Source organism: Solea senegalensis, linkage group LG5, assembly GCF_019176455.1.
Source record: "Solea senegalensis isolate Sse05_10M linkage group LG5, IFAPA_SoseM_1, whole genome shotgun sequence".
Lineage (NCBI taxonomy): Eukaryota > Metazoa > Chordata > Actinopteri > Pleuronectiformes > Soleidae > Solea > Solea senegalensis.
Genome location: NC_058025.1, coordinates 10,298,181 through 10,324,208, shown reverse-complemented (window position 1 = coordinate 10,324,208; position 26,028 = coordinate 10,298,181). Strand labels below are relative to the sequence as shown.

At 39.9% G+C, this 26,028-nt stretch overlaps 1 protein-coding gene across 5 annotated transcripts; it reads right to left on the bottom strand.

The window, feature by feature from the left end:
* Nucleotides 1–777: 777 nt before the first annotated feature.
* On the bottom strand, nt 778–25,256 carry clip1a (CAP-GLY domain containing linker protein 1a). 5 transcript variants are annotated; one of them, XM_044025441.1, is made up of 28 exons: nt 25,146–25,256; nt 20,817–21,105; nt 19,227–19,813; nt 18,038–18,162; nt 17,706–17,934; nt 17,398–17,595; nt 17,164–17,255; nt 16,926–16,986; nt 14,438–14,542; nt 12,410–13,312; nt 12,118–12,234; nt 11,971–12,028; nt 11,812–11,895; nt 11,568–11,724; nt 11,156–11,321; nt 10,806–11,021; nt 7,068–9,521; nt 6,156–6,293; nt 5,903–6,009; nt 5,558–5,678; nt 5,378–5,430; nt 5,179–5,199; nt 4,693–4,810; nt 4,148–4,298; nt 3,717–3,769; nt 3,160–3,165; nt 1,650–1,777; nt 778–1,535 (listed from the first exon to the last, which is right to left on the bottom strand). In XM_044025441.1, the coding sequence occupies exons 2-28, from the start codon at nt 20,905–20,907 to the stop codon at nt 1,307–1,309; spliced, it is 6,768 nt and encodes a 2,255-aa protein (XP_043881376.1). In that variant the 5' UTR covers nt 20,908–21,105; nt 25,146–25,256; the 3' UTR covers nt 778–1,306. The 5 variants fall into 5 exon arrangements, with proteins under 5 accessions (XP_043881376.1, XP_043881377.1, XP_043881378.1 ...); XM_044025442.1 differs by lacking the exon at nt 3,160–3,165; XM_044025443.1 differs by lacking the exon at nt 5,179–5,199 and having other exon boundaries at nt 25,146–25,255.
* Between the last annotated feature and the right edge of the window lie 772 nt (nt 25,257–26,028).

Below are 26,028 nucleotides of genomic sequence, written 5' to 3'. Positions count from 1 at the left end.
CTTACAATTTGTAAGTTACAAATACTGTAATGAAATCATTTTGTCCTGTTTTGTTGCGCATACATCATGATATTCTGTGTTGTAATGTAATAAAGCACAAAACTTCATTACTGTTCTTATGTACAAAATTGGGGGGGCCCCCAATAAGCTTCTTTGCCCGGGCCCCCCCCAGAATCTAAGATCGCCTCTGATCATGCTCTCCTGATGTATTGTAAATTCATGTGGGGTGTTGGAGGATGCTGCTTTACTAAAATGGCAAAATGAAAATCAAGTCTCTGAAACCTGCAATACAAAGGTTGAACTGAAACTGATTTAAATCCAGTACTAGTTGAATGGGGAACTGTGTTCCTGAGACTTGGTGTAAAACATAAAGATGAATGGAATGACTGCAGCACAGGTGTTACATACAACAGGGTGTAAAACACAAGAGACTTCACGTGGTGCACACTTTAAAATGTATCCAATTTTTAATTTAAACATACATTTCTAATATTTTTTTAATAGACATTCAAAAAAAAAAATTAAGGGAATTTAATCGTTTCAAAAATGACATTTTTGCAAATACAGGGAAACTTGAGGCCATTTTACTGGAACAGAGGGCTGACAGTAAGCGGGAAGTACTTTAGCATGACTGTTTCTTTGTTTTTGGTTTTCTTCGCCAAGACCGTGAAAAGAAGCTCCTATTAAAGCCAAACAACTCTGGTCTCCTACCTGCAGAACCTCACGTAGGAGCAACACACACCCCCATTCACAAAATAACACAGATATATCAAACCGTTCAAGAGTACACTGTATTTCCAGGCATAAAAAAATAAACTATAGCTCACCAATTATTTGCACATAATATTTGTATTTAATCCAGTAATTTACAGTTTTCAAGACCTTTAATGATTATATTAGCTCTGTTGTCCCCGACAAGCTGTGCAAACAGTTTTGATAGGATATTGATAAATTACATGATTTGCAAACCATTGCTTCTCCAACATTAAGTCCACCCACAGTTTCCGCTCACACAAATGCAGGTTTTTCGAAACGCTTGCACCCCAAAATTCTTTCACAATACAAACACAAACTGTTAAGTTATTCGATGTATGCTTTTTCTGGATGTGTGGATTTTAGAGGAGATATACCGAGGAGGCTTTTCACTTGTAACAGCGTGTGGCAGCTGGTGGAGACAAGAAAAATGCTTGGCAAATACAAGCACACAGAAAGCACACACGCACAAATGTAAAAACCCCAAAACAACTGCGTCATCGAACATCATGTGCAAATGTAGTGATTGTGCGAACGAGGGTTAAAAAAGGCTTTAAAAGGTCTGGTCATCGTTACAGGAATCGGTCCAGTGGCCAAAGACCTCACAGATGTCACAGTAGGGTCGCTCTTCGCCCTTACTGCCATGGTAGGTGGTGTGAGGCGGCGAGTCGGGCATCTGCATTTGCGTGGGACAGTCCTCTGTGTCGTGGAGGTCGAAGCAGTCACAGATGTCGCAGAAGAGCCTAGGGGGAAGCTTCTTCTTCACGGGTTCCTCTCCGTTGCTGCGGAGAAAAGGAAGCAGCTCGGTACGTATGTATGTCTTGCAAAAACATGAAAAGCTGCCACATAACTGATGCAATGCAAGTGTGAGAAAATCTGCTGTGAGTGGCGCTTACCCGTCATAGTTATCCTGCTCGTTTGGATTATTCCCATTGAGAGCAGCAGCTGCCATCGTCTCAAGTTTGCCCTTGAGTTCCTCGTTCTTCCTCTGAAGGTCAATGATGACTGAATTCAGAAACTCAATCTGCAAAGGAGGGATGCAAATGAAGAATCAACGTCGCTGCTGGTGCATATACCATAATCCACCAACATTCTTGTGATATTCCCTGTGAAGTATTTTAAAACTGTAGTGCATAACGTTTAAATATAAACACGTCTGTTACAGCTCCACACGACTCTGTGTATAGATCTTGTGCTCCCCTAGTGACATTTCCGTGCTGCACACAGGATGTGATTTGTTGAATGACGAAACAACAGCAACACTCTGCTTGTAAAGAGAGACAGATGCTAACAATTTGGAATGTGACTGAAAACACAAAAAAGAAAGTGCCCAAGAAAAGTCTCAGAAGTGAACCGCCCTATTCCAAAACCCCCGGTAATTCAGCATTTTAATTAGAAGTGTTTCTCGCCGCAGCTGCATCCACACTGCTACAGAATATTATCAACGATAAAATAAACCTTACCAAATATCACACACCGCAGCTTTAGTGAATTGTGTGCAAATATTAATGTGCCTTCACTCCTGTGACTTGTTACCTCAGTATGAGATATGGTGGTGAATTTGCTACTGTGACGCGACTGCCAATGAAAAAGTGACGAGGTAAAACACCCGTCTGTGGTGAGTTTCATATTGAGCAGAAGTGATCCTCAAACTTGTGGGTTCTGTTGTATGTCGTTGTATTCAATAACAATATCTTAACAGCATAACGTAAAAGCTAACCTGGGGATTGGAGTCAAGCTGAAGAGTGGAGAGGACTGATGGAAATTTACAATCATTGCTCACTAAAGTGTATGGCACTGAGGTCGCCGTGCTCCCTGCCTCACAGCCGTTGCTCTGCTGTATTCATTACCTGCTTCATTTAACTTTCAGGCAGCTCACTGAAGCCACTGCTCCCACTACACTCGCATGCCCTACTCTAGAGTGGAATAAGAGAATCAATTCTCTAATGCTCAAACTAATTTATAATGACGCGTCATTCCTTCGAAATACAATCAAACGCCCACCGTTTGCTGCTGTTGTCGCTCCCCTAATACAATTGTTACCTTATTAACAGTGCTGCAAGTATAACATACAGCACTCGGTAGAGTAGGAGGGAATAAGCTATAGCTATGGCTATTCACTGACACGAGGTAGCTTTTGACAACTTTCAACTAAAATGTAGTGAAAACACAGGATCGAGGCAAATGGCCCAATTTAAATTCTCATATTTGCCAGAAACACAGGTCTGTAAACTAGATTGGGATTGAGATGCTTACCATCTATGACCCCCAAAAAAAAAATCAAGCTCAGTTTATCTTTGGGATACGGTGTGTAATGTGATCCACTGGCATAAACACAAAGAGCCACAGTGACAGTGACAGACAAACAACATGCACATGTGAAGCTGATGAAAAACATCAACAAACCGCTGCCTGATGGTGGTGTAGCATTGCCAACATCAGAGACAGGGCAGAGAGGAGCAGTTGCGATTAAAGAAAAAGAAAGAGAGGGAGAAGAAAAATAATGAGATTCAAATTAGGACCCACTCACTGCAACGTCACTGACACATAATACAGTATAACATTTTATAATAAACAGTGGCGATGACACTTAAATTGAAGGTTGTGGAAGTGATGGCGCGTCGTCATCGGCCTATTATTGAAATGCTGGACAGCTGCAGGAGCTGAGGTGATGTCAGAATGGGCTTTTGATAAAATTCCAAACCATAAAATATTATACTGTGACAGCAAACTGAAAGATTTTCTAGATTTTTTGTTAGTAAATATCTGAGTAAGCAGCACAGTCATTTCACACACAGCGTTCGGGAAGACGGTTTCTGTACGACTGCCCAAATATGATAAAAATATCAAAGTGACTGGGTTATCGTCAAAACAGATAAACTAGGGGGTAGAGTAGGAAAGCATCTTCACATTGAGCAGCTTCTCCACACCTGCGAGGGGCATTTTTACAACAGCATACACACCTGACCGTCTGCAGTCTCCTTATCCTCCCTTAGCTGATCGAAAACTGCATCACCTGGAAACAACATGACATAAAAAAATTGGATTGAATATGAAAAGTGGATAACTTTGTTGACTCCATTTGTAATTATACTCAACAGATACAAATGAATTCCAAAGGCTACTTAATTCGTGGTGCATCCATTATCACAGTGGCAGCAGTAGCAAGCCTTTAGTTAGTCGACTATGCACGTTTGCCGAAGTGATGACATTTTAAGACTTTTCTTGAATACTTCTTGAAGCTGCCGCTCCTAGACCAAGAAGTTGTGAAGCCTGCATTACTTTGCCTAGCTCTCATGCACTGCAGTTTGTTTTCTAAGAGTGGAAAATCCGCCTTTGACAAATTTATGTCAGGAAGGTTTGGCTGGAGCACGGACAACTCAGAATCTCTTACCTGATAAGCTGTTGATGTTTTCAGGCCCTGCAGCCAGGTCCTTCTCCAGTCTCTGAATACGCTCTTGTAGATAAGCTTTGTCCTGCTCCAAGACCTTAACTGTGGCCTGCAGTTTCTCAGCTGTGACGCCTTCCCCACGCAAAACATCCAGCTGCAAACAAAACATGTTATTTAATGTTTGGTACGTCTGTAGAAGCATTGGATTGATTGGGGCAGAGATAAGGTACTAGATCCACTTATCCCCTAGTAATGAGAGACTGTCAGAATATTTTGGTTTATTCTGTTATTCATATTCTTGTAATGGGACATTGGGACACAGCAAATACTTTTCATACGAATCATTTCATTTCACATTAGTGTTCCAAAATTATTCCATGTAGTTTGTGATATATTTATAGTGATGGTTTTAGGGAGGTGAGGAGGAATAACAAACTAAATTGTTTGTTAGACCAAGAAGTAACATGCTGTTGCAATGTAGGAAATGTATCTATTGTCACTGTTTTATCTGCCAGTAGGAAATGACCACGATGCATTGAGAGTCTCACCTCGCTCCTCAGGTTTTTCATCTGTTGGTCCTTTTCTGAGATTAAGGCACTGTTTTTATGAACCGACTGCTCAAGCACGGCCTTCTCTTTTCCCAACTGCTTCTTCAAGGTGCTCTCACTATCAAAGACAGTACAAACTTTGATCTCAGAGGCAAAATAACACATGACAGATAATTTATTTTCACTTATTTATCAAAAGATCTCGAAAGGAGACATGCAAAAATATCAGCCAAAAATGCTCTCACAAAAGTTGTTCAGGCTACATTATCGTTACAATTACTATGACAACAAGACTTTCTATATGGTAATATTTTTTCATTATGTCACTGTATACAATTTGGAAATATATCATGTAATTCACAGGACAATGACAAAAAACTGTATTTATATGTCATGCTTGGCATCAAGATGCCTACCATACATGGTTAACATTACAGTATTTGTGTTGTGACATGATGATGGACATCACATAAGAAGACAGGGTACCTGAAGGCATTATTAGGCAGGCTTTAAAAGGAAAAAGCAAAACAGCATGACAACCCCATCTCTTAATCAAACACACAGAGCTTATTAGTAAGTGTCGATGATACAAGTATTTGAACTTCAAAAGAAAAAGCCCTCATATGAATCACAAAACCCGTGAAAAAACCTGTATTAATCACAAAAGGACAATGTGCCGTCATACCTTTGCTTCATCTCTTTAAGCTGTTTTTTGAGTAGTGAGTGCTCATCTTGAAGCTAGGAGGGGATAAAAAAATAAATAAATAAACCTTTTGAAATTCATTCATCTCAAGTGCAGAACTGATAATCTGAAAATAAAAAGGATGTGAGGTTTGTAGTTGTGTATAAATAAATATAGTTGCACCTTCACAAGATCACTCTGGTCTTTGTGATTGCCATCAAGCTCCTGAGTCAACTTGTTGTTTTCTTCTTTCAGCATCTGCAGAGACTGTGAGGTCATTGACGCGGCCTCTTTCAGCTCCTCACTGAATGAATGCAAATGTAATAATCAGCACATAGTCAGAATTACAGACAACTTACAGTAAGTGGACCACATACTGGCCTGGAGAAACACCTTCACCAATTAGTCTTAAATTTAAGTTTAACTCATGTTTGACTGCGTCTCACCATTGGATGTCGATAATTCTTACAAATTAAGAGTCAAAAAGACTTTTGTTGAGTCAACAGCCAAACTTGCGGATAGACTCACATTTCCTGGCACAGACTCTTGATCCTCTGACTTTCTGTAGAAAGCTGATCTTTAGATACTTTCAGATCTTCTTGGAACTTGGAATTCTCTTTTTTCAATGTTTCCAGCTAAACAAAATAATGGGGAAAACATATTTACAGCAACAAGACAAATGTGTCAAACATTGCACTCTATTTCCCTTACATGCACAGCACTTCCTGATGAGGATCACCACTTTACTACTAAAAGCCGAACCATTAACACGTTGTCTTACCTTGTCCTCAGTCTCCTGTTTGGAGCTCCGAAGCTCTTCTAGCAAAGACACGGCTTCATTCTTCTCCTGCGTCAAATTGTTGTTTTCTTTTGTCAGCTGTTCCAGAGCCTCGGTTGTCTTACCAGAGGCTTCTGTAGCCTAAACAGTGCATGACCAAGATGTATAAGAACAGCAGCAGTTTCAAATTAAGAGCAGCAAATAGTTTGTTGGACATAAACACTTACTGAACTCAGCCTATAGAAAGACAATATTTAGTAGTCATTTGAAGAAGCTACTCATTCGACTTCAAATCATTTAAATAATATTTTACAAATTCACTACATGCTTAACAAATTAGGTAATTACTAAGAATCACTCTATGCAAATTTCAGCGCATTGCAATTTTCAAGAACAAGAGGAACCAGAGGGTTTATAATTAAGAGCAACACTATTACACTGAGGAGAATGATTAGTATCTACTCCATAATACTCAACAACCTGTGGCCTCAGAACGGATTTTTCTGACAACCCATTTCTGACGACTTGTTTTTTGTTTTTTTTTAAAGATTAAGCAAATTGTTGAAGCTACACTTTCTGTGAACAAAAACACCTATATGTTGATTAAATGTTTTAGCATCATATGATACAATTAAATTAAATATGAAACAGATGGTGTGTGTGAGATCACCTTGGATATACATAATCATGTGCTGTAAAACAATTTGAACTGACATTAGATCGCGTTATAAGCCCACAGGCAGAGGCTGGGAGCTAGGGGTAATAAACAGCAGTTAGTAAATGGAAGATGAAAGTTAGACACTGAAATAAAAGGAAATAGGAAAGGGAGACAACTCAGCAGGCATGCAGTGAGAAGGTGACATAGCCCCAGCCACTCTAAACAAGTGTCAGTGATCACTACCAGATTAGGAGTACCTCAAGCTGCTTAGAAATGGTATGTTTTAGTTGGGACTCGAGCTGCCTGACTTGCTGGGTAGCTTCATCTCTCTCCGCCTCCAGGGCATTCTTCTGAGTGGTCAACTCCGAAACACTGGAGGAAATCTCTTCTTTAACAGTGGCAGAAGCTGATACCTCTGCGACAGCATCCCTGTATTGCTTTTCTAAAAGTTCTTTATCACATTTAAGGGCCGTGACTTCGTCCTCTAGTCCTTTCTGGTTTGCCTTCAACTTCTCCAACTCATCAAGAAGACTAAGCTGTTCTGTGCGCCAATTTTCTTGGCTTGCATTGAGAGAAGACATGTCCTGTTCCAACTTAAACTGTGCAGCTAAAAGGTCTCCTTTCTCTGTGGTCAAAAAGGCAGTCTGTTTTTCCATCTCCTCAAGCTTAGATAATAGCTGTTCTTTATCCTGTGTCAACTGACTTGATTCTTGCTCTTGCTGTTTTAACTGCGTTTTCAAACTCTCCATATCCACAGTTAAAGACTTCTTTTGCTCGTCTGCATTCTTAAGGTTGGAATACATCTCTGTATTTTCTTGTGTAACTTCGGACAATGTTTTCTGTAGCTCATCAATTCGTTTTGAAAGACTATCCTTGTCAGACATTGCTTTACTCCTTTCACCAGATTCAGCTTGTAGCTGAGTCTCAAGGATGCGCTTGGCCTCCAACACCGATTCAGTCTGACATTTTAAGTCCTGCGTCACCTGAAGCAGCCTCTGGTTCTCGTTCTGCAAAGACTGCACTTGTTTGTCTGCATCTGTCTGTGATAGCTGCAGACCATGTTTAACTTTGGTAAGGTTATCCAATTGTTGAGCAAGTTCTAAGTTAGTATTCTCAAAGTCCAGTTTTAGTTTATTATGCTCTTGAACAAGTTCATTTTTGCACTTTTCAAGAATTCCAAAATCAGAGTTATTTTTCTGCAGTTCATTTTGAAGGTCAGCCTTTTCCCGTTTTAAAGCAGTCACCGCTGCTTCAACCTCATCTTTTTGGCGTTTGGTTTCCTCCAGCGTTGTTGTTAAATTAGAATTCTCTTGAATGAGGTCAGCATTAGCTCTAGAGTAACTATCCAACTGGTCTTTAGTCGTGCGAATATCACTTGCCAACTTCTCTCGTTCAAGAGAAATATTGTGTTTCTCAGACATTACTTTTGTTTGTTTTTCTTCCAGTTCTCCCTTCTCCACTGTCAGAAGCTCATAATCCATTTTCTGCTGCTCTAATGCTGAATCCAGGCTCATCTTTTCCTTTCGAATTGCATGCAGAGACATCTCAGCTTCAGAACATTGAAGACGAAATGCTTGCCTCTCTTGCTCAAAGGATGATAATGCTTCTTTAAATTTGTCATTGGACTGGGTCAGTTGTTCTGCTGAGATTTGAAGCTTTTCCTTTAGGTCTTCTATCTCTTTGTGGAGCCTGTCCTTCTCATTAACGACTTTCCTTTGGGTTGCAAGTAAGTCTTCTTTCTCCTGCAGAAGATTATGTCTTTCAGAGTCAGTCACCTGACTGCTTTTTTTGAACTCTTCCAGCATCTGGGTCAGACTCATTTTTGAGGCTTTCAGTTCTTCACATTCACAGACAGAGGTCTCCAAGTCTTTCTTTGCAACAGTGAGCTTAGTCAGGAGCTCCTCTTTCATCAACTCCAGACTCTTTTTATCCAAAACTGAGGCATTGATTTCAGAGGACATCTCCACTTTCTCTTTTGTCAGTGTTTCTGTGAGTGCCTGTAGCTGCGTATTCTTCAATGTGAGATCTTCTTTTTCCAAGTTTAAAGATTTGAGTTTTTCTTGCAACTCTGCATTCTTAGCATCAAGAGACGTTTTGGCATTTCTGGCAGCATCTCTCTCTAAAATCAGATCATCCTTCTCACATGTAAGCTTTGACCGGCTTTCATTGAGGTCCTCTTCAAGACGTTTTTTCTCTTTGGAGACATTTTCAAAATCCTCAAGCAGTTGCTTCTTCTTAGCTTGAATTTGTTGAATGTCCTGTTGATGCTTTTGGAGCAAATCATTCTTCTCTGCACATTGTCTTTGAAACTCCTCGATCTGGGCCAAGTGTTCTCCTTTAATATGTAGCAGGTTCTTGTTTTCAGTCTGCACTTCCTGAACAAGACTTTTGAGTTTCTCTAACTCTGCATTCAGTGAAATCCGTTCTTCATCTACATGCTTGTTGGTGGCGAGTAGTTCCTCTTGATATTTTGAAAGTTTATCTCTGGTGATTAGCAGTTCGTTATTCTGGACTGAAAGCTCCTGGTGATTTTTCTCAAGGGCAGAGAGCTTTTTCTGTAAATCTGAAAGTTGTTTCTCCAGTATGCCTTTCTCTGTCTTAACATCCTCACTTTCCTTACTAGTGTTTTCCAGTTCTAGACTCTGCTTTTCCAGATTTTTGGACAACTGTTCAACATCATGCTTGTAGGAGTCAAGCTCAGCAGAAAGGCACTGGAGAAAATAAAGATGAAGGGAAAAAGGTGGCGAATATATATAAAATACACACAGGGAAAAGTAAGATGAATACAAAAATAAACCAAGCAGATATAAACATAAGTGATATGCATTTTGAAAGGTTAAGCTGGAGAAGCACTGAGAACTGTCAAAAGGCCACACCACAGCTTACACCATAATCATTTACGAAAAGTGGAACATTTTCACTTCAGCTTTTTAATTAATCACATATTAATGCCAAATATGACTATTAAACTATTAGAAAGATATAATCGAAGAGGTGCAGATGGCTGCCAGAGTGTACGTCTACAACATCACTTGCAGCATCGTATGCAGCACTTCACTGTGTGACTACCGGGGATCCACACTGAATGTTTTCAAATCAAATTAAATGTATGCCTTTTGTGTTGAACAAATTCACACACACAAAAAAAACCACATTCTTAGAAAGTGAAAATGTTCTACTTAAGCAATGCTTGCAGGGGTACACTGTAAAAGTAGTGATAATCTAATACAATATGTACATAGTAACATGGCTTGAATCCATCTAGTGCATTAATAAAAATCTATCACTACATTGACTGAATATTAAAATTGAGTAGTTGAGTAGAGTAGTAATTGAGCAGTTATCCACCAGGGGGCAACACCATACTTCATATTGAAGTCTATGGGAAAATCAGCCTACTCTCACATGAGTTTTAATTCCTTTTGAATTTTCTTAGGGAGTTATGAGTCTTAATTGGTAGTTTCAGGTCTTTAATAGGAAAGATGAGTGCAGGTGATGTCTGTAAAATTTCCAATTTCAAAAACCTGGCACCAATCAAATAGCAAAACTTGAGACTTCACAACGGTAGTGCGTTTTGCATCTACAAGACTAATATGGTTTATGTGTTTGTGATAAGCAATTACACACATTTTCATACTGTGAATGAATTGGTCTTACCAGTGATCATAAATGTATAACTTTTTGAATTTTGTAGTACCTCTGCAAGCATATAGGGCATACCAGACCATCCAGAATAGAGATAAAATGAAGATGGGGATAATGTTGATAATATGCATTAATGGCAAATGAAGACACAAATGATTACAAAAAAGTCTGCGGTTAAGCGTCTGTGTTTACATTGAGAGTGAAACAGGGAGACTTAAATAATTAGTCTAAGTAATAATCAATACCTATTATGTTGAAGAGCCAGACAAATTAACACAAAAGCAGTTCTCTGCTAAAAACAAATCCATGATTCAACTAATGCATCTGTGCCTGTGTGGGACTGTTCTTACCTGAGCCTGTTCCTTGAATGGTTGCAGCTCAGAGACCAACTTTTGTAGCTCCTGGGTTTTGTCATTTGATGAGGAAAGCTCCTCATTCAACTTCTCAACCTGGCTCTGTAGTGCCTCAAGTTCCTTCACATGGACCTCTGAGGCATGAGAAAGGGACATCTCATTTGAGGCCTTCAGCTCTTTAACTAAGGTCTCACCCAACACAACAGTCTTCTCCTGGAAAACAGGAAATAAAAAGATAGTTACTTATCACATTACAGTATTTTACTAACTCTTTAAGCAGCCAGTGACCGAAGTACACAATGGAGTAAATCGATCTCTAACAAGTTTGAGTGCCCTACGATACTAACCAAGCTAGCAATCTTTTCCTGAAGGCTGCTTATCTGAGACTGATGTTCATCTCTGGTCTCATTCAGCTCCTGCTCTTTGCGGGAACGTTCCTGCTGGACTTGTTCATTTAAGTGTGCAGCTTTCTCCTTCTCCTCTGCAAGCTGACTCTGTAACTCCTCAAGCCTTCTGAATCATGAGGGAAAAAAATGATAAAAGCATTTAAAAAATATTTCATTTGCAAAATGATTATGCCATGTCACTGAAGTAACCATTAATAAACAAGCAAAATAAAGACAGACTTTGTTCCAGGTGCACATTGCCCAACATAAAGAGTGTGACAAGCTACATTTTGTTTGACTGGTGATGGTTTTACACTGTCATAAGTCTGAAATGCAATATAAAAGCAGAGAATATTTGGGAAAAAAAAGGTACCTTTCTTTCTGAATAAGGTCTTCATTCATTTTGGTCAGCTGTACAGAACTATCACCAGATGCCTTCATCGTGTCTGAAATATCATTTTCCAGCTTGCTTTTGTCCTTTGAAAGCTGCTCAGCTTTTTCATCTGCAGCCTTCAGTTTCCTCTCCAGTCCTGATTAGAAAACATTGAAAATCACACAACAAAAATAACCTGTGCTTTTTACAAATTGTGATATAGTAAAAAAATAAATAAACGCACCAGCAAGTTGACTTCTTAGAGACTCCGATTCTGTGGTCAGTGACGTGCATTGCTCTTCCTTCTTACTGAGCTTCTCAAGTGTTTCTGCAAAAAGAACATTTCAGAATACTAAGCAGATGATTGGGAAAAGCATGTGATTATTAATTGTTCATTAATTACCTTGCATATTTGTTGCTGCTTTTGCCTGCTCCCCTGTGCTTTCAGCCAACTTTTGTTTCTGTGAAGAAAAAACGTGGGTATACAATTTGTACCCCAGACTTTTGGACACACACTACCACTGGGTGGTAATTCAAAGTTATGCCTCACCAAATCTCCAAGTTCTTGTTCCAGGCTGTCCTTCTTCTGATTTACAGTAGTTAGAGTCAGCTGTAAAGACAGGAATTCCTTCTGCTGAGCCTCCAACTGAGAGCTCAATTCACTGACCTATAGCATATAAAGACAAAAACACAGAAACAAAAGATGTGGGCAAATTGTAATTGTCTAAACATGCTATAGTAACTTAACATTAGTTGTAGTAGAAGTAGTAAGGACACAACTTAACTTAAACACACTATGAAAATAGAGTATGAAAATGGCAAATGATGAATTAAAAACCCACCTTATTGCCTTGGTCATTTTCTTGGCTCTGAAGGTTCCCCAACTGACTCTTCAGGTTCTCAGCCTCCTGGTTAGCTTGTGCCACTTGGCTGCGCAGAGTCACCATTTCTGCCTTCTGCTCTTTGGTTTCTTTATCCTTGTCCCCAACCTGTTGTGTCAACACTGCCTCTTTCTCTTCAAGCTCCTTCACCCTAAGTTCAACAGTATGAAGCTTTCCAAGAACATCTTCCATCTCCACAAGGTGCTGCTCCTCTGTTTTTTCAACACTGGACCGCAGTGCGTCCTCCAGTCGCTCTTTGTCTTCGGTCAAAGACAACAGCTGTGCTTTCAGTGCCTGTGCCTCCTGAGCCCAAGCCATGGAGTCAGCTTCATGTTTGGCTCCAGCTTCCTCTAGAGCCAACTTGTACTCGAACTTCAGTCTCTCTAGGGCACTTTTGGTTTCTACAAGCTCTTCTGCCTGGGCACCTGCACCTTTACTAAAGGATATCTTCAGCTCATCCATGGTTTGCTGGTGAGAGGCAATGGCAGACTCCAACTTGGATCTCCACAATTCAGTTGTGTCAGCATTCTCCTTTTCAGCCTGGCTCAAGCGAATCTGCAACTGCTCATTTTCACCAGAGAGCTTCACAGATGCAGTCTGGAGTTGGGCAACAGCCTCACTGTGGGCCTTTTCTTGATCTTCTTGCTTCTGCTTGTGCGTCGCCAGCTCTTCTTGCTGTTTAGATTCTTGGGAAGCCAGCTGATCCCTCATCGAGCTGATCTCTTCCAGAAGAGAAGAAATTTTGGAGTCCTCAGAGCCTTGCTGAGTTCCAAGACGCAGCTGCAGATCAGCTACCTCTCTTGAACGCAGTGACAGGTCCCTCTCAAGGTCCATTATACGAGATCTTTCAGACACAGTGGCAACCTTTAAAACCAGAAACCTTGCATTTAAAATGTGTCCAAATTCACTACCTGAAATAATTTAATAGACTAAAATTATACTTTAACGCTATTTAACAAAAACAAAACTTTGATAGTATGTAACAAAGCACTAGTAATAATTTAGCTGAACTTTCTGAGAAACTGATCAAATGGTTACCTTAATTAGGAGAAAACCATGGTATTATACTGACCTCTTGTGGCTACAAAGGCACAAATAATGGGAGTGAACACTGAAAGCATGTATGGAGCTACAACAGTGTGCCAGACATTTTCCACTATCTTTTAACCTAAAGCTCAACATCATCCAAGACAAGCTGCAGGATGCACTGACATTCTACATTATCGTTATTTTAATCCAAATACAGTATGCTCTGGTTATGCTTATTTAAATATCATTAATACTTAGTGTGTGTGGCTTTTTCTTGAATCTGTATTTCAAGTGCCTGGGAGGCAGAGCAGGTTTCAGACTAGCAAAACAGAGGGACACCAAATAAGCAGGACAAATGGATGCTAGTATGTACTGGACAAATGTACAGTAACACAGGATTACCAAGCTAATCAATAGTAACTGATTAGCTGAGGACAGGGGGGAGGTTTGTCTGTCTGGTTAAGCAGTGATACGAGTATAGCAGGTGTGAGTTCAGGTTGACCAACTTACTGAAAAATAGCACAAGTTAGAGGGCTGTCACTGAAGGGAAAGATGAAAATTCATGAAGGTATATATTCAGCAGTTTTAAAGGAAATGTATATTTTTCAACTTGGACCAAGTGAAATTTGTGGGAACTAATTTCAAAATGGTAAAAAGAAAATAAAAAAATCATTATTTGCGAAGCAGAATTTGCAGGGTGGCCTGATTTCACATGTATTCGAAACCTGATATTTGCATTAGTTTGTTTAATTTGTTTGCTGTTAAAGCAGAAGTATTATATGAGCGGTTCAATCACCACAAGCGCATACAAAAGCAGAGCTACACTAATTGCTTGGCACCTTTATGCACCTCCACTGCATGTACCCACTGCAAATTTCCTGGCATTGTTATCCCCCAAACAAGGCCCTCTTTTCCAACTGTGTTTTCCAACGCAGCACACTGCAGAGCAGATTTCATTACCCTAGTGTCTTCTAACTCTCTTTGGAGTTTCTCTGCTTTGGTCTTTTCAAAGAGCAGGCTCTGTTCAAGCTCCTTAATGTGGGCATGCTCCAGTCTGGTCTGCGTCTGTTAGTAAACAGGGGGAGAGGAAAAGAACACACCAGTGCCACCATCACATGCCAGCCCAACACAGACAGAGAGGGAAGGAGACCAGGGAGAGGATAGAGGGTTTTGGACAATGAGAATGGTGATGGTCCTGGTTTATGTGTGTGTCTTTGGGTGGTTGTGGGCAGTCGTGGATGAGTGGAAATGGTAAGAAACCCCATGCAGAACTTTCAGGCTGTGCCATAAACAGCTGCAGGAATTTTGTTAAAGAATGGTGGGAAATACAAGACAGGCAGAAAAAGGGGAGGGGGCATTTGTTATGGATGTTCAGGATGAGTGTGTTGATGATGGCAATTTAAAAGTAACCATGCAGAGCTGACACCTGGTGAACAAAGTATGTTGATTGTTATCATACATAGAAAATTTGACAATTTAGTTCAAGCCAGCTGGTAAACTACATTAAATTGACTTCCCCACATCATTAAGAGAAACCAGTGATGGTTGTTTCCCCTCCCCGTTACTTAATGTTGTACCATTAATGCATGATATCATAAAAAACGTTTATGTAACTTGTTTAACCAATACCCAATTCTTTGCTGCACTTACAATATGTTACACTAAGCAAAAGGAAGGTGTATGCCTTGATTTCATTCAAACAGCATCATCAGTAACCACACTGATTTCTCTATTTGTTGATAAGGCCATAGTCCACACAGTTTAATGTCAGTAATGTACAAGAAGCCACCAGTTATCAGACCACCATGTGCAGAATTTATGACCGGATAAAAAGAGGTCCATCAGTAACACAGAAGCATGTGGGGCTCAAGAAATACGAAGGATCCCCATTTGGCTTTTTATGTTGTCTGTTAATGATATAAAGGGGTTTTATGGTAACTTGAAGCATTTCCTGCCCCACTTATGTACTTCTAGTCTTACATGTTACGAGGTATATATTCATTTGGATAAGGGGAATAACACCAATATAAATGTCAGGTAGGTCTTCCTGTATTAGGTTTTTTACTGTCATGTCTGACTTATTAATATTCCACAAAGAAGGTAATGAATTAAGCAGGTGTAATTACTGTTATTACGATTACAATATTAAAAACACACTGTGCATTATAAATTCTGATGTAGCCTGGGAAATGGGTCTTGGAATACAAATTACATTTGAATTCTAAAGCCGAGTGTTATTCCCCTTAAGCTGTGGTGGGCAGACAGAATTCAAGTCTGTGACTGTGCAGAGGAATGACAAGGGAGCATCTCCAGTGGTTCCACTTTGAGCACTGGACCAACATGAAAAGACGAGGACGACAAGTAAGAAGAAGCAATAATATCAGATCACTGAACAGGAAAGCACTGAGGGTTATAGCACAACATTAGTACACCTTCAACAATTTGGAATCAACAAGCATTTTTGAGTAGTCTGTTTGGAGTGTTTGTCTTTTTGTTGTTGGTGGTGTATTTCAAGCTACATGCAAGTTTTTAAAATATACACATTTGCGAGCAAGTAAATTAACTGTTAGTATACAAGTTTAATAAGAAAATAAAGGGTTTTCTAACCCTGAAGCCCTCATTTTAAAACACCTATTTTGAGTTCAGGTGCCTTTGGGGTAACTGAGGTGGTCCTTTGTGTAGCACTGTGGAATAAATAAGAAATCCTTTGATCAGATATGAACAATGACACCACCGAGTCCTGCATATCCTAACTTGGGACGGGGATGTGACTCACTTGAGAATTAGGCAATTAGTATTCAGATCCTAGTGCATTAAATTATTGTAAAAATATTATGTGTGGGAAGCAGCTATGTATACCAAAATGTAAATTTCTCTCTCTATAATAGGAAGGAATTAATAAAAGCTTATCGTATAAGGTTTGCAAAACATCTCTCTCTCTCTCCCCATAAGTGCTTTCCTGGGCAAACACCCAACTATATTTATATTTCTGTTAACAATACAGTTTAATGACCACATGAAACACAAATAATCCTTCACAGACTGTATTTTACAGCATGTGATCTAATGCTAGATAAAGCCAGTATCAAACTGTCCATGCAAACACAGCAGAGGGATAATGGGTAGTTCCTGGTGCTAACACAAATGCTTTGTATGGATTCATTTTGTCCTGTCTTTAATTGTATTGGACCTAAAACGACACATTGACGTGAACAAAAAAAATCCATTTATTGTCATGGATAAACAATAAGGTTTATGTGAACTAAAATCTTCAAATTGGACCAGAATGCAGAGTGACTACAGTACCTGATGCTTGTAACTTAATATTAAAACATTTCTATTTTAATTCACTGAATCATGTCAAGTTAAACATCACTAGCACTTTTTTATTCCAGTGAATACAATATTTGTAAAGTGGCAGTAGTGTGGATCTGTGTTTAATAGTTACCTCCAGGTCCCCTTTGGTAATACAAGCTTCTTCTACACGGAACTGAAGGTCCTCAACCTTCCTGTTAAACAGACAGAAAAATCACACTTGTTTTTTGTTTCATCTTCATTGAGAAATGGAAAGATTAAGCCAACTCAGCACATTTCCTTTATAAAACTGTAAGAGTACACTAGCATCATGATCTCGGCTTTCACTCTGTATCTCAATCTGCATCTTTGACCCCCCTGGGAAGTCTTACCTACGCTCCTCCTCCAGCTGATTCAGGAGCTCCACTTTTTCTTTGTCTGCAGCTTCTACCAAGGCACGTAACTGATCCATCTTACTCTCCATCTTCAATGGGGGTTAGACAATGGACAAATATGTTTTTTTACACACAAGAAAGGGCACTAAAGAGATAGTGTAGATCTGAAAACACTAAAGGATGCACAGGGGTTCATGCAAACTGAAACTTATCAACCACTGGTGAGCTGACCTGCTCCTGATCATCCCTGAGCAGGTTCATTTCCTGCTCCATCTCTCCAACATGGCTGGTGGCCTTGGCAACCTCGGCTCTCTCCATGTCCCTTTCAGCCATTAGTTGCTCAATATGCTGTTGCTTCTCCTTTAATGCCTCCTGCAAGGCTGTAGTGCCCGAAATCTTGCGATTATACCTTGATGATGTCTCTGTTAGCTATGGGGAGACAGAGGAGAAACTGGTCAAACTGTTGAACTGCTGCGCAAGTAAGGAATTGTATGAGTACAACTTTTTAAAACTGATGTTTAAAATTTAGTGTGTCTCACCAGGCCTGTGCGGCTCGGCTTTGCGCTGACAGAAGACGCAACAGAGCTCATGGTGCTGATGGACGAGGCACTGGGGCTTCTCTTCAGTCCTGATGGAGTAGACACTACTTTCCGAGCTGCTGCTGCTGCTGCTGCTTTAGCTTTGGCTGGTGTGGTGGAAGGGAAGCCGATGCGTGTCACTTTATGCACTGGAGCAAATAAGCCATATTTGGGTTGGCACTGAAAATACCTGGTAACAGATAGTGGAATACAGTTAATGGAGAAAATGGATATGGAGATGACGCACACAACAACTTTTCGTTTTTCGTTTACATATCCTGTGATGTTTGTACCTTGTGCCTGCCACTGCTCCGTCATTCTTTCCTAAAGGTTCATCCAGTTCAACACCACACCATTCCCCTTTGGCGAAATCAGTTTCTCCAAGAAAACGGACCACTCCTGCCTTTGTACCACCAACCTGAGAGGAAAATACATTAGCAACCATGTAATCTCCTTAACAGATAAGAGAAGTCTTGTAATCATCTTAAAGTGAAATCATTCCATCAAAGCAACAGAGGCAAATATGTTACAGCTTTCAAAATAATGTAGTCAAAGTGTCAACATTAGCCATATTTCCACCAAGTAGTTCAGTTCAGTATGTCACACAGTTATTTGCATTGTTAAACAGTGAGACGGGTCCCAAAACAACCGATCCATACCATCCCAGTTTTTATTAATATCATTCAGTGGTATGGCTACTATATGGTGGAGCCATGTAGTAAAGTCTGATTTGCCGACAGAGAACAATTACTTATGTGAAGCTTGGATAAACTTGTGTTTTTCCATGCAGCCTTCTCCCAAACAAAGCTTGTTGTCTTCCAGTGATAAACAGCACCATGCCAGAACATTGTATGCTGGATGTCCTCTGTTACAATATGTCCCGCTGATATGACATTGCACTATTTACAGAGCAGGTAAATAGTTTTGTAATTTATGTAACTAGCCGTTACACCCTGTGGTCTACTGTTCTAAACCACACCATGCATAGCTGAACTGCCGTGTACCACTTGGTGGAAATGGTGCAACATAAAACTCAATACGTTTTGAATTATTTAAAAAGACACAACATGGAACTACATTTGCTGGTAGTAAGTACATTTCCTCTGCAGCTCCATTGTCAAGAGTGACACTTCCTCTTAAAATAATGTGTTACATCACCTCCCGACTGAGGAAAGAGAGAAATAAGAATCGGTACAGCGGAAGGAAGGTGCTGATCAAGATATAATCAGACCTACAAAACTGCAAACAGATGGTGACTACATTTGATAGAAACAAAGCATCCAATGAATGAGATACGGATGTTTGTTGGAATAAGAGGACATGTTTAATTTGTTAATTTCTCTGAGATCATTGCACGGAAGAAGAGGAAGTGTTTTGTGAGTGAGTTTGTGATTCTAATACACAAAAATTTAATTTTAGAGCTCTGTCACTTAGATAAAACAGGTGCATTTTTAAAAGGTTTAAATACTACAAAGAATTTACCAAGACACGGTCACCCATCTTCAGTTCCCTTTCGCCTTTCTTGACTGACCCAGTCTCGGAGAGGTTGGAGACAGATTCACTATTTGTGCGTGCAAGGTTGGAAGATGTCGTAGCTGGTGTAGCTGGTGTAGCCGGCGTAGCCGGTGCAGATGGTGCAGCTTGTGTAGTGGTGGAGGGCTTCTTGTCTGTTGTGGTAATTGAAGGTAATGTTGATTTTGTGGCAGGGGTTTGAGCTGCCACACTACCAACTGAAGGTGTGGGTGATGCAGCTCGGGAAGCTGGTGCTGTCTGAGTTCCATTCGCCTCCATCTCCGTGCGAGACAACTTGGATGGGCGGGTAAATATACCTCGCAGTGCTTCACACTGGAAGTAGCGCACCCCTGCCACTGACCCATCATTCTTCCCAATCGCTTCATCGAGAACAATCCCTGCCCACTGTCCTGGGGCAAACTGTGTCTCTCCCAAAAACTGAATGTAGCCTGGCTTATTCCCATTCACCCAAACCCGCTCCCCAACCTGGAAGCTCTCCTCATCATTTTGAGCATCTCCTCCACTGGCACTCACAGTGGACTTGTCGGGTTTAGCTCCTGTTGCAATATAAGGTGAGAAGAGAGAGAAATTACATGACAAACAAATGTAACCTTTCCTCTTAACATGTGCTTACTAACAAAGTGTTGAAACTCATGTTTAACAGTTATGCATTCAAAAATGTGTACGGAGAACAACACGTGGTTATGTTGGTTAAAATTTACATGTAAATATTTATTAGTTACTGGTGACAATTTTGATGTCACAATCTCCCCATCACTCAAACAAAATAGTCACATGCCTAACCCTTCCCGTACTGTAAAGTATTTATTTATTTATTTATTTTTTATTTATTTTTTTATTTTGGTCATGACATTTAGATCACTCATCACATAACAGTGCAGTTCACACAATATACATAACCGAAAGGGAATGCGGGAGAAGCAAAGCTTAACTAGTCCCGCCCCCATTATCATCATACATTTCGTTTCCTCTTCTTCTTTTTTTTTTATGACATTTTGACAAAGAAAACATGTTTCAGCATCCGATAGCACTCAGAGATATGGTCTAGCTCTAGACAGTCAACTCCGACTCCATGTGTGTTTATTCATGTGTCCATGATGTTCCGTCACGCGTGATATTCTCGACTTGTTGCCTGGCATATTCAACTTCCCAAAAGTCACAAATAATCCAATCAATAGAGGGCAATGCATCATATTATTTTTTATTTTTTATTTTTTCACTTTAGTCATCTATTTCATCCGTAGGATTCGTAAAGTAAAGCCAATATATAAATAAATAAGCTTTACAGAGTATGCCTTGTATTTTAGAGGATGTGTAGATGTTCAGGTTTTTTTTTTTAATTTTAGCCAACCATAGCCCAAGGAACATATTCCATGCATTACAGAGTGCAATCTTTGTCTCTAGCAAGGAAAATGAACATGTAAGAATATTGTTAAACTTAAATTCCTGGGATCACACAGATTTCTAAAATGTGTAGGAGTTTGTTGCTGTAAACAAAAGGCCAGCAAAATAAACATGAGAACTTTCTCTGAAACTTACCTGTGCTGGGGTTGGTCTTGGGAGCTCCTGTCCCAGGGGGCCGAGCTATCTTGCTGGGCACTTTGATCCCACTAGACTTGGCTGTGCTCATGTTTCCTCCGGTAATCCGTTACACAAGGCTTGTGTCCGTCCGTGGGTACAAGCTGACCCCACACCATCAAAAAAAACTGGCTGCAGTTCTGTGATGGTGAAGTTGTTCTCTCCACAGCAAAACCAATAAAACAAAAAGAAAAAAAAAAAAAACAGGAAAAGGGAGGAGGGGAAAAAAATTGGTCCTCACAAAAGGAGCCTGTTTGGAGCAGATGAAAGAGAATTATTTTACTATGGTTATCAAATGGGCTTAATGTTTGAACAGATGGTGCATTTAGACAGTGTATTATCAAGTATAGAGCAGGTCAGTGTTTCCCTGTTTGTGAGTGGCAGCCCACACACACTGTTTTGAATTGGGACTGCAGTAACTGTGTTAACACCTAAGGTTGCTGCTCTTCATATTTCACATATAACCTTTACGTTAATTAACCTTGCAAATGTATTATTTGCTGAGTTCAACTCTTCCTGGCCAATTGGTGTTGTGGGTGGCTCTGACAGCAAGAGAATTAAGATTGAATTATGGACTGAGCAGCAAGTAGAGATATATAAGTTCATCAACTTTGTTTTGCCTCTCTGTAAATGGTGGCACTTTCTCTCTGTTATGACAACAAGCTTCTCAGCACCCATGTATGTCAGTCACAAACCTAAAAATACTCCTTCAAAGGTTGGCTAATGGGTTGACTATTTTGATGCCTTCATGAACTTCTGAATAGCTCATCGTTCTGTGACATTGACCAGGGTACACACAGTACCACAAACATTTTCTCACTCAGTCCGTCATGTTAAATCATGTAATTCCGGTTGGCAACCTTTTCAAAAATGGGATTTCTGGAGAAATAGATTATCATGTTTGTCAGACCTCCAAACAACAGAAACAGACTGGTTGAATAGACTGCTGTAAACAGTCTGCCGTGTTGCTAGCTGTTTGATAATGACTGTCACGTGGAGTTAGGTTTTTTTCCTTTTTCCTTTTTATTATTTAACCGAATTAGCAAATCTGGTGTCAAAACACTGCAGTGCTTTCAGTTCGAGCTCAATGTCACAGATCTTCAGCATGCCCATGTATGATTTCTTCTCTGTGGTAGTGTCAGACACCAAGCCTGAAGCATGACCATGTGACCACACTCAAAGCAGGAAAAACCAATTATTATAAACAAGCAACCTAAGCCAACCAGTCAGACAAGCCGTAGGTTAGGACACCATGTGTAAAATTCTCATATAGTGTTCATTGTCAGTGTAAAAAAAGCTGAAATTGGAATTTGCTTTACAAAGAAAAAAGGATCTTAAAGAGGGAGGAGTGACTAATCATTAACCGAATTATTTTCTATACACGTATGCCAAAGAAATGTCCTCCTCACCCACCCTAATAAACCATTTACAATATATAAATGTCACAAAACTTACTTCATCATATTTGCCAGCAGACTATTATGTTAATAGGAGACTGCAAATGCCAACAGAATACAGGAGCAATAAAAAAGTTGCTTTGAATGCTTTAGATTCATGAAACTTCCAAAATTCCTTCACTGTGAAATAAACCTAAAAAAAATATTAAATCAGCAAACCAATGAAAATGTGTCAGTACCACTCTCTTCCCCTGCAAAGTGAAAGCATTTTGATTCCATTTCAAGTCAGTCAAGACACATGACCTCACACTAGGTAGAAATCCAATATAGAACTTGTTCAACAGCATCAAACAAACACACCTTTGATTCCTGCAAAAGAGCTTAATTACAGCAGTTCACCAAAACAACCAAGATGAAACACTGTCAAATATCCTCCAAGATATTTCTCAGCAGAGAATGAAGGGTGAACATTAGACTGTACACGACCTAGTTTGAAAGTGATGTTCCAGTTTACCCCTGCTGTGTCTTTGAATGCAACTGATTTTTGCCTTTAGGTTAAGAGGAGGCCAGAGAACACTTAAACAGTGTAAGACTGCATGGTGTAATTTAAAGACATTTAATATATAGTTTTAATATATAGTTTAAAGCAGAAACATGTTGAAAGAGAAAAGCACCTAGCCTTCTTATATGCCCTCATTGGTGAGCTGATGCAGTCATCTGAAAATGATCAAGTTAGTCTGGAGAATTTAACAGCAGTAATCTTAATCTTCTGCCACTGACACTTACTTTACTCTGCATCCAGAGAAGAAGCCAAATACATTGCCTTAGTTTAAGAGTAAATAAAGTAATTCTCAATATGGCTACAGCTGTACCCAAGTCCTTGATTTTTCTGACCTGAATTGATAAATAGAAAAAAATTACTGTAAAACAGAACTGAGATTAACCTACTTCTAAAATTACATCATAGACTTTATACACTTCCATATTTGTAATGCGAGACATTTTACAGGCAAACCACCAGCACCATGAAGTGTTCATTGTACACTCTCCTGCCTCACATAATCTGAGGTATTGAAATATTATTTCAATGAAGCATATCTTGTTGCAAAAGAGTAAAACCATGTGATACAGATAAGGACTGAGAGAAGTTTCAAATTCAGCTTCACCCAGGGAGCAACAACAACATTTAAATCAGAGCCATGAGCCTGATTCACCAATAGATTTTTTACCCAAATCAGTAAGGAGTTATTGTCATCAGAGATTTGTTTTTACTGTTTTGAGCTATACTCCTACTCTCCATACTCTTTATTTCATCACCAAGGATATAGTGAGTGCTGGCAATTTATTTTTGAGGAAACATCTGTTGGAATGATTATGTAGGCTCCTGCTAACACAGACATAGGAAGGTGTAGAAAAAGGGGCCCAACAGGACATAAACACAGAATAAAAGCCAGGAGAAGAAGCACCCTGTGTCCTCAGTGTCTGTGAGTCACCGGTTAGCAACCTTCACTGTGCAAAAGCAGTCACTAAACATCAACACAGCACTACCCTACACAAATTCTGGCTCTTATAACTGAGGCATGAAAGAGTGCATACATACATATTTATACACATATATATACACACACACACACACACACACACACACACACACACATATATATATATATATATATATATATATATATATATATATATATATATATAAAATCCAGACCTTCTTAAACCTTCCAGTTGAAAGACAACTGGCACCACCGTGAACTTTCAAGTGGAGGGTCAAGGGTTCGATTCCTGGCTGTGCTAGTGTACATGCTGGACAAGACAACGCCACGTTGCTCCTGACAAATTAGTATGAAATGTGTGATAGAAAAAGGGGCTGCACATAGATGAGCAGTAAGAATGTGTGAGTGAAGAGAAAAACTGTAGTGTGAAGCAGCTTTGAGTAGTCTTCAAGAGTAGAAAAGCACGATATAAATGCAGATCATTTCATCATCAAGTTACACGTTTGACTTCCTCACAAACGTAATCAATTATCAGTATAAATCAGTATTCTTAAAATACACATACAACGAGTAGAAAGCTCTGCCATATATCGAGCGTGTCAGTGCACGCAATCCAGTGTGTTTCTTTGAAATGTAACAGAGGCTTAATCATATACATTTTAACATTTAACATTTTAACACAAAAACTGCCCAATAAAATAGGAGACATTGATCAATCTAACATACGACATGGCGAATCTGAACAGAGCACTGCTCGCCCGTTAGCCCGCCTTGTCACCTTTAACTGCTAACGGATTGAGAGCTGTCGATGAGGTGGCACGTCTGATTACAGTGAAGCATTGATATACAGTACGCTAATGTATTCGGTTTTTAAATATCTAAATAAATAATATTAAAATTGTTCATGCCTCCACGTGTTGAAACAACAGAATCTGACCAATAGCCGTTAACTGTCATAAGCTTTGAAGCGCACGAAACAAATTCCTCAAGTCCAAAAGTCTCCGCAATGTCACAGCAGCTCCAGTAGGGAACACTGCTGCCAGAAGTTGGGAGTCAACATGGCAAGTTGCGGGTTAGCGCACCTGTAAATGTGCTCTGTGTTGGTGTAGTTAAACCAGCAAGTTGACTGTCTGGTATCTGTTCGCCTTGAATATTGAAACCACGAAAACAAACAGTCGTAATGTGAGTTAACGTTAGCAGAGAGGCCCGAGCGAGCCGGTGGACTGGTCAGGACTGGATGAGGTGGTTAGCTGTGGCTAGCTCAACTAACACCTCAAGTAACATCTACACCACATGAGCAACTTTTGTTTAACGATGGCGTTTTACATTCCTGGTTCATCAGCAGCAAAATGACAAGTTGTCTTACAGAAACGCGTGAGCATCACACTGACCTGATATGTGATATACAGCCGTCGTCGTCCTTTGAGGGTAAAAAAAAAGACACAGCTAGCAAGCTAGGTGGAAAACTGCTACGACTACTGCTCAGATCATAAACTGGGAGGAGACACCTCGATCACAAGCTGTGGCCAACCTCATCAAAGACGTTATGTGTAGTAAGATGATGCACTCCCTCACGCAACCTACGGATGAGCGTAATGCCAACGTAGGAGCCTACCAAAGATCACATGTGCAGTAAGATGATGCACTCCCTCCCTCCCTCACGGCAATTAGACTGTACTGCTACAGCTAGGACTTCAATAAGTTTTATTATGTTTGCTGGCAAAGTAGTGTTATATTGTGTTGTGTATTGTAATACTATATTGTCTTACACATTTCTTCTTTCTCTGAATGAAAAATTGTTTGAAAACATTATGACATTAACACCAATCATTTGAAATCTGATTCTTTAAAGTTGGAAGTCAAACTTCAGAGCCTTGTTGGCTGAAGTTGATGAAACAAATTGCAGTGAATTCCCACTTCACATTTAGATTTGTATATTGAATATAAATCTACTGCCTTTGACAATATATGACAAGTTCACTCAATCACTCATCCTCTGCCACTTTATCCTCCACATGAGGGTCATAGGGGGCACTGGTGCCAATCCCAGCTGACATAGGGCGAAAGGCAGGGTACACCATGGACAGGTCTCCAGTCCATCACAGGGCCTCATAGAGACAAACAACCATTCACTCTCATGGTCACATTACCAAATTGTTTTATCGTTTTTGGACAGTGGGAGGAAACTGGAGAAACCACAGAAAACCCACACACACACTGGGAAAACATGCAAACTCCATGCAAAAAAGCCCTTGTTCTGACCAGGTCACAAAC

Coding starts and splice junctions, on each gene's coding strand:
- clip1a (XM_044025441.1), bottom strand. CDS start 20,907: ATGAGCACAGCCAAGTCTAGTGGGATCAAAGTGCCCAGCAAGATAGCT. Junction 11,725..11,811: donor TCTAAGAAGTCAACTTGCTG/GTGCGTTTATTT, acceptor TTTTCTAATCAG/GACTGGAGAGGAAACTGAAG. Junction 11,022..11,155: donor AGGAAAAGATTGCTAGCTTG/GTTAGTATCGTA, acceptor CCTGTTTTCCAG/GAGAAGACTGTTGTGTTGGG.